Source organism: Nannospalax galili, unplaced genomic scaffold, assembly GCF_000622305.1.
Source record: "Nannospalax galili isolate Female #2095 unplaced genomic scaffold, S.galili_v1.0 scaffold142, whole genome shotgun sequence".
Lineage (NCBI taxonomy): Eukaryota > Metazoa > Chordata > Mammalia > Rodentia > Spalacidae > Nannospalax > Nannospalax galili.
In genome coordinates this window covers 1,025,017-1,033,744 of record NW_008348793.1, presented here as the reverse complement: position 1 = coordinate 1,033,744, position 8,728 = coordinate 1,025,017, and the positions used below count along the sequence as shown (strand labels likewise).

The 8,728-nt window shown below is 45.7% G+C and overlaps 1 protein-coding gene and 1 long non-coding RNA gene across 3 annotated transcripts in view; one reads left to right on the top strand and one right to left on the bottom strand.

Moving 5' to 3' along the window:
- LOC115072507 overlaps positions 1–432 on the bottom strand; it is a 30,012-nt gene extending 29,580 nt beyond the window's left edge. The window contains exon 1 of one of the 2 annotated variants that reach the window (XR_003851562.1): positions 298–432. This is a non-coding gene — a long non-coding RNA (uncharacterized LOC115072507). The remainder of the gene's footprint in view (positions 1–297) is intronic. The other variant, XR_003851563.1, reaches the window with a different exon arrangement.
- Prss12 (serine protease 12) overlaps positions 7–8,728 on the top strand; it is an 85,298-nt gene continuing 76,576 nt past the window's right edge. Inside the window, exon 1 of the mRNA XM_008846053.3 lies at positions 7–562. Coding sequence (XP_008844275.1) covers positions 166–562 — 397 coding nt within the window. The 5' untranslated portion in view covers positions 7–165. The remainder of the gene's footprint in view (positions 563–8,728) is intronic.

Below are 8,728 nucleotides of genomic sequence, written 5' to 3'. Positions count from 1 at the left end.
TCAGTCCTCCGCGGGACCGAGGCTCGCCGGGCAGCACCCGGAGCTCACGGCACCCCGGCCCCGCGGAGGGGGGCGCACCGCGAGCGCGGCCACGTGGGAGGGGGCTGCCGCGACTCCCGCCCCGCCCCTCCTCCCGCCCGGCGTGGACCCAGCTCCGCCGGCACCATGGCGCTCGCCCGCTGCGTGCTGGCTGCCGTTTTAGGGGCGCTGCCCTCGGTGCTCAGCGCAGAGCCCGCCCCGCCGGACGCCCTCCACCGCCGCCATCCGCCCCCTGCACCTCCCCAGCCCGCGTCCTACCTTCCCAGCCGGCAGCGACCACCGAGCACCCCGCGCCTCCGACGGGGCTCCGCGGCAGGTCCGTGGGGCAACACCACCGACCTGGGCGCCCCTTGTCTGCTCTGGGCAGAGGTGCCACCCTTCCTGGACCGGTCGCCCCCGGCGAGCTGGGCCGAGCTGCGAGGGCAGCGCCACAACCTTTGCAGGAGCCCCGACGGCAGCGGCAGACCTTGGTGCTTCTATCTGACTGCGCACAGCAAGGTGGACTGGGGCTACTGTAGCCGGGGTGAGTAGCTTCCGGGCGGGGGTGGCAGCTGGAGACGGGCGCGGGGAGAGCCTGGCTTGGGGAAGGTACCTGTCCCTGTTCCTGGGAGGGAGAGGAGAAAGCGGTAGGTTTGCATCACTTATGGGATGGCTGGCTGGGCAGTCGCGGTACTAGTAAAGTGCATTCATACAGCAAGTCGGAAAGGGGGGCTTTGTGTGAGGCTTCTTAGGGGGATACTCTATGCAAGCCCTGAGTTCTGCTCTCTCTCTCTCTCTCTCTCTCTCTCTCTCTCTCTCTCTCTCTCCCCTCCCCCCTCTCTCCCTCTCTCTCCCCCTCTCCCCCTCTCCCTCTCTCCCTCTCTCCCTCTCTCCCTCTCTGCCTCTGCCTCTCCCTCCCTCCCTCCTTCCTCCCCCCACTCTGTCTCTCTGTTTCTGTCACTGTCTCTCTGTCTGCACGTGGATGCCTCTTGGCTGGATGTGTGCAGGGTGGATGTCTATTCTCTGTATCAGCTGGCCTTGATAGGGGGTTCTAGACACAAAAAGAGGCAAAGCAAAGAAAAAGATAAATTTGCTCAGTACTTGTGTGGGAGAGGAAAGTGTTAGCTGTAAGTTGAGTACCAGCAAACTCCTCATTGCTATAGACCTGTCGGAAAACCTTGACTTGAGAAATTTTTGCCTTACTCCCATTGTTGACCTTTGTTTGGAAAGCATGGCAAATTTCTCAAGCCAAAATAACAAAGACTTTACATTTTGGGTCACGGTGGGACAAATGGCATCAGTGGGGAAAGAACAAAGAAAAGGAGAAAGATAGGAGCTGTCAGTAGAGAAGCAGCTAGACAGGCGATGCGAAGGGTTGCTGTCACTTAGCTTTCTATGTTATTTATGGAAAATTGGAATTAAGGGTTAGTATTAGGAAAATTGATAGACTGTTTAAGATTTGCAGTAACAAAAGCATCACATTAATAAATTTAATATAAGTAACAATCTACCTTTACACAGTACTTGTATTTTGAATTGTTGAAGTTTTGTTTTTAATACTAGGTTTTAAACTTTCCTTGTATAATAACTGAGAGGAAAAAATCTGTCCTTCGAAGTTTAAATATGTCCTAAAAGAACAGAAATTTGGCAGTTTTCCACCAAGCTGCGACAGGAGTTCCATAAGTTGGGAACCTGAAACGTGTGCTTCGTACCTTTGGAAATAACCTTTCACAATGTCATTCTCTCCTCACAGACATTTTATTTATCCATGCCTTCAATTGCATTAGTGCTCCGGGTTAAAGGAAAATGATAGGAAGGTTAAGATCAATTTTTCTTCATCCTGGAGAATGAAGTCATTGCTAAACTCATGTTTCATGGACAGAATGCCAATGTGGCTTTTAAAAAAATTGAGGCAATATCAAGCAAAAAGCTCTGGTATTATCTCATTTACTCTAAGAGATTTGTAGTAAAATCTCATGTCTAGCAACCACTGACAATTTTTCATTTTCTGAATTAGTCTTAATTTTATAAATAAATAAGATAGAAAATTGTTAGGGAATTAATATGTAAGGAGCTATACACAATTTTCCTTTAATTACATAAAACATAGTAAAAAGAATTAAAGTTAAAAAATTATGGTGATGGGGCACATGGGGGTGGGGGTGGGAGTCCAGGCTAGAGGTGGCTCAGCAGTTTAGAGCACTTGCTGCTCTTACAGAGGACTTGGGTTCAGTTCCTAGCATCCACATAGCACCTAACAGCTGCTAGTATGGGAGGGAATCCAACGCCCTCTTCTGGCCTCCTTGGACACTGCATGCACATGATGCATCTACATACCTGTAGGCAAAACACATAAAAATAAGTAAATCTTTTAAAAATGGTGACCTGTTTTTCTTTTTCAAACACATAGTGAAGAGAATAGTTTGTCTTTCGATTCTCTACCAACTGCTCTTTGGAGAGAAATTTAAATGTTTTCTCAATGCCTTTGGGTTCATAGCTAATTCTTACCAGACAAAATCCCACGCATGGCTGTACGTTAGGTAATTGAGGATGCGAGAAACAAAAGAAACCACCCAAGACGAGAAATAAACATAGAAGAGCAGTGGGCTGTGTAATGGTTGAATCATTTTCAGAGAGCGAATGTTGGTAAGCAAAGCGTCCTGCCTGCTCTATCGCTCAGCCCTGCAGGTCTAGTTAGGTTTATTTTGTGCTTTTGAGATGACTGCCATACTCTGAACCTTAGAGCTTTTCTATTCCCACCAATTTCCATTAGGGATTTGGACAAGAATACTAGGGAGTAGTGAAAAAATACTGAATTGTTTGTTAGAAAACATTGGTGCCATTTTGACACTGCAGTGTTAGGTAAGATGCTTTACTGTCAGAACTTTGTTTTTTTTTTAACTCTGGAGAAAGGCAGGGTATTATTTAAAGAAATATTTGTTTATTTGTGTGTGTTTATGTTGTGTCTATGAGTGTAAGCATGTGTGTGTGTGTGTGTGTGTGTGTGTGTGTGTGTGTGTGTGTGTATGGGCATCTGTGTCCTGCATGTGAAGAGCAGAAGAGGTATTGGGCGTCCACTATCAAATCTCTCTAGAGCTTCTTCTGTCTCGGTCCACTTTGGAGCTGGAGTTAGAGATGTGGGTAGGTTACCCCTCTTGTTATCCATTTAATGTTTGGTTTCTCACTTAGTTTTCATAGCTATCCTTATGAAGGAGTTCCTACATTTTCCTGTTGAAAATCCTAAAGGCATATGGCCAGGAAAGCAGGACAGCGCATGATTAGATATGTGTGTTTTCACTGCGTGGCTCACTTCGCTGTATTTCTTTCTTTATACACCATGTAGAAATTTCTGTGTTGCAACACTCGATTGTTAGCTTTTGGGCTTGTCCAAAAGGTATAAAGAAGGAGCCAACATTATGCTTAGTACAATGTACTTTATTTCCAGTCTCTTATGCTTTTAAAGTATTGTTTTTTTTTAATCCTTTACAAAAATCTGGAGCAAAGGAAAAGAACAATATATAGCAATGTGATCTCTCCTTTGAAAAATAAACTGGAGTCAGAGTAAAGTTTCTAGTCCCACACAGAGAAATGAGGAAGTAGGAGCCTCCAGTACAGAGGTGGAGGCGGTGTTGAAAGGTTAGAGCAAGGACCTCAGGTGGGCAAGACAGGGTATAGATAGTCCAGAAACTTACATGGCAGATAAAAAATGTGCTACCTGGGCCCTGTCTCTGAGAGACTTGTGAATTACTAATGAAGCATCTTTCTGGGGACTGGAATGCCTGAGTCAGCCCAGGGAGTAAGTTCTTACCATAAAATTCACCTAGGGAGGCCTGGCAAGATTGCTGAGCAGGTAAAGCTGCTTGTTATCAAGTCAGATGACCTGAGTTTGATCCCTGGGACCCTTGTGGTGGAAGGAGAGACCTGACTCCTGAAAGTTTTCCTCTGACCTCCACAAGAGTGTGACACATACTCACTCCAAATAAATGTAAAAAAATTAAAAATTCACCTAGTGACTTGTTAAAATGTAAGTTCCTGGGCTCTAGCCTCAGAGTCCTAATTCCTACATGTGGATCAGGAATTGCAAGGTGCACTTTGAAGGGGCGGTATACTGACTGGATGCTGGAAACTTTTTCACAGCCACAGAAAACCTATGGGAAAGCATCAGAATGTTCTAGAATGTACAGTGAAGGGTGATGATGTCATCTGCTCTGTGACTTCACCCTGCTAGGCCGTAACCTTGGAGCAGGCATAAGGCATGCCCATGTTAACTTCCTGTGAGGTTTTAGAGAACAGCATCACTGGTATTTATTTTTGACAGTGTGTGATAATAACAGCATAGTTTACTGGAGTATCATTCTCAGTGGACTGGAGCAAGGCCGTGCTCACATTTCTGCAGGCAGCTAAGTCTTTCCCCCCTCCGACACCCTTTGCAATGATCCAGTGCTTCCGAGTAGGGGTGGAGATCACATTCACGGTCTCATGCTGGCATGGCAGAAGGGGCAGCCTGCTTGGCACTCGCATTTTGCTTCCTTGTTGCTGTGATAAAACACTGACCAAAAGCAACACAAGGAACTGCAAATTACAGTGCATCATCGAGGGATACCGGTGTCGTAGTTCAAGTAGGAACCTGGAAGAGGAACTGAAGCAGAGACCAGGGAGGAATACTGCAAGCTGACTTATTTCCCCTGGCTTGCTCAGCTACCTTTCTTATATAGTCCAAGCTGACTTGCCCAGGGATGGTGCAGCCCACAGTGAGCTGAGTCCTCCCACATCAATCAACAATTAAGAAGGTATCCCACATAAACTTGGCTCAACAGGCCTTAACATATATGACAGAATACATGGAATCTGGTGGGGAGGCTATGACAAGAGTGTGGATAGAGGAAGAGGTCTAAATAGGATCAAAGAAGAAAATGTCCCATAGACATGTCCTCAGGTCAGTCTGATGGGGGAAATTCCACAGTCCTACTCTTTCCAAGTGTGTCTAGGTCTGTGTCAAGGTGACAAAACTGATATTTTAGTCCTCTTATTTGACGCACAAGTGTAACACTTTACACCATGTTTCTTTCTTCTTTCCCCCAAGAGCTCATGTTAATATCATAACATAAAACATAGTGCAACTTTAAAAGTCCCAGGGTCTTTAAAAAATTTTCAGTGCTTTAAAAGTTCAATGTCCCTTCAAAAGCCCAAAGTCTCTCAACTGTTTGCTCCTGTAAAAGAAAAACTAAGGGGCCAGAAAGATGGCTCAGCGATTAACGGCGTTGGCTGCTTTTGCTGAAGACCTGGGTGGCCAACAACTGCCTGTAACACCAGTTCCAGGGGATTTGACGCCTCCCTCTGTCCTCTGCAGGCACTGCATGACACAGGTCCACTTACATACATGCACTCATACACATAAAATAAAAATAAATAAAAATTTTAAGAAGAAAAAGAAAAATTAAGTTTCATAATTCTTATTCCAAGGAAGAAGAGTCAAGGCACAAGTGTAATGAAAGCAGATGAAAGCAGAACCAGGTCCAGCAGTGTAGCTCAAATCCTGTAGCTCAGTGTCTGATATCTGGGGCTAACTCATAATCCTCTGGGCTCCAAAGGGCTTGAGCCGTTTCTCTGGATCTGTCATCTGCAGCACACACAGCATATCTAGTAGGATCAGGCTAGTTCCACTCCATTCCTGAGGATGTCCTATGGCCCTGACACCTTCAATATGCTGCAGTCTCCACTGCAACTAAGGCTGAAACTTCACCAGTGGCCTCTCCCGGCCTCTCCCAGTACCAAGCCTCAGCTGCTCACCATGATCCATTCATGCCTTCAAAACCAGTACCATATGGAAGACTCTTAAAACATCAGAAGTTTGGCTACCAGCTTGAGATGCAGCCTTACACCCCCTGGACCACAGCTTCTGTGTGCTGATCCTGAGGAAATACTTCACAGAAGATTTCACCTCAGTGATACTGGTCTCTTATTTATCACAGCTGATTTTTCAGCCCCACTGTCACCCAAGTTCTCTTTAGGATCCCTAGCTCCTGGCACTATTAGAGAAACCATATAACACATATTTATCTGAATTTTTCATCGTTTACATCCTGGGTAGGGGATAGACTAACTTACAAAGGCGAACACCCGGTACCCTGTTCTACGCTGTGGCTCAGTGGCCTGCCATTCCAGATTGCTTCTGCGCCCTGCCCACAGTCCGGTAGTATTCGTCCAAGCTTCACTGGCCTGTAGTCTTGGCCCCGGTCGGTAAATGCTCCCTCTTGCGTCCACACGGGCGAGACACCAGGGCCATTTTTTCCACACTGCCTGCTTCCAAGCAGGCATCAACACTCCTCTCGTTTCACTCTCCTGCCACACTAGGCTCCACCCTTCTTCCTAGGGTTCTCTGTGCTTGCCCATGGCTCTTCAGAAGAAGTCCGGGAGGCATAAATCATTTTTGGACTACACCCACCTAACCAGCATCAATTGTACTAGTAAAGCAAAGGTTTCACTTTGGTGGTGTCAGTTTCCTGTTGATCACAGTTCTCCAGCTCCAGCTGATCAGAAACCACAGATTCTTAATTCAAAGGCATCACATGAACACCCAAATTGTCTTTGAGGGGATCTGAAACTGTCCCCTGAAACTTCACAAGCCAGTCCTCCATGTCTGCATTTCTTTGAGTATTCTTATCTTCGAAGCATCTACAGAAAAGCTCGTTAAGCTCTAAGCACTCAATAGCTTTTCCAGCTCAAAGTTCCAAAATCCTTCTATAATCCTCCCCCAAAACAACATGGTCAGGCCCATCACAGCAACACCCCACACTCTTGGTACCAAATTTTGTCCTTTGCTTTTCTCTGTTGCTATGAGAAAACAATGACAAAAAACTAGTGAGGATCAGGGAGGGTTTATTTCATCTTACACTTTATAGGCCATCATTGAAGGAAGCCAAGTTAGGAAGTCAAGGTAGGAACCTAGAAGCAAGAACTAAAGTAGAAACCACAGAGGAATGCTGCTCACTGCCAGGCTTCCCCTGGATCGCTCATTTGCCTTTCTTATACGGCCCAGGCCACATGTCCACGGATGGCACTGCCACAGTGTGCTGGGTCCTCCCACATCAATCAGCAGTCAAGAAAATACCCTACAGATACGTTCAAAGACCAATCTGATGGAGGAAATTCTTCAGTTGAGATTCCTTTTTTCCAAGCATGTCTCAGTTTGTATCAAGTTGACAAATCTCTGACAGTAGTGTACTGAGAACTCCCCTTTTTAATGGGCAGTGGACTGAGGTAAACCTCAGCTGGCAGATGACTGATGGGAAACAGAAGTAGAATAAATGAGATGAAGGATGATTTGTTTTAGCTCATGTTAACAAATGTTTCAGTCCACAGCCACTTGGTCCCATGTTCTGAGAGCTCTGCTGAGACTGAGCGTCCTCGGCTGGGAACACAGTCCCCTTCAAGGGCATACCCCAATAACCTAGCTTCCTCTAAGCCCCACCTCCTAAAGGGTTCCACCACCTCCCAATGCCCCACAGGCTAGCAATCAAGCCTTTAACATGTGGCTTTTGGGGCATCAAAAAATCCAAGTCATAGTAGAATGATTCCCAGATCTGACCTTTTAAAAATTATTTATATATTTATGTTTATTTTATGTGTATGAGTGTTTTGCCTGCACGTATGTAAGTGCACCTATGTTGTGCAATGCCCATAGAGGCTAGAAGAGGGGTTGGATCCCCTGGAACTGGAGTTACTGACTTACTGATGATTGTTAGCCACCATATGGATGCTGGGAATTGAACCTGGGTCCTCTGCAAGAGCAGCCAGTGTTAACTGCTGAGCCATCTCTCCAGTCCCCAGATTCAGCCAATTTGTTATCTCATGCTAATCTGCTCATAAGCACCTAAGCCACCCCAAATCTCTTATTTTCAAGTACATATGATGGGCATGCAGGCTAAATGCTGTGGTTTATAGGCTTTCCTTTTGGAAGGCCATATGCTGTTAGAAGTGAATGTCAATTAGAAGGTAGCAGGGCCAAGCATGGTGCCTCATGCCTATAATTCTAGCACTCTGGAGTCTGATATCTATGAGTTCAAGGCCAGCATGGCTATATAGTGAGTTTCACGCTAGCCTGGGCTACAGATTGAGACCTCGTCTCAAAAAACAAATTGATTAAACCCCCCCTTCTTCCATGACTTTAATTCTCTATCTTGTTTCTATGTATCAGGTGTTGAAAAAGAATGGAAAATGCAATTCAAAATGAGTCAAAGAGCAAAGAGGTTTATCACTCACATTGCAGGAAGTCCAGCTGATGGGCAGCCTCCAGCACAATGTAGCTCTGTTCTTTACCCTCATCTTGGAACCTCTACCTTCTAAACGGGGCCTTTCTCCTTAGACTGGTAGATAATCTAGGCTCGACCATGAGAAGAACAACCCATAGAATAAAGAGAAGAGCAAAGAAATTTTTGTGGCCAGATTCTTTCTCATATTTAATATACACTGGGGTACATACATGCTCTTTCCTGTAGGAAGAGGCAGTGCTTGGTGGTTTAGCTGAGACAGCACTGGCCTCTCAACCAGGTGGGGTTCTGCTGGTGAGAAGGAAGCAAGACAGTCCTTGAGAACCATCAAATTCCACTAAGGAGCATGGTCAGTGTTTATTATTAAGACTTGGGAAGTTAAATTTATTTTTATTATTAAAAAAATAAAATAAAGCTGCAGTGAAATGCTGTGTCCACTT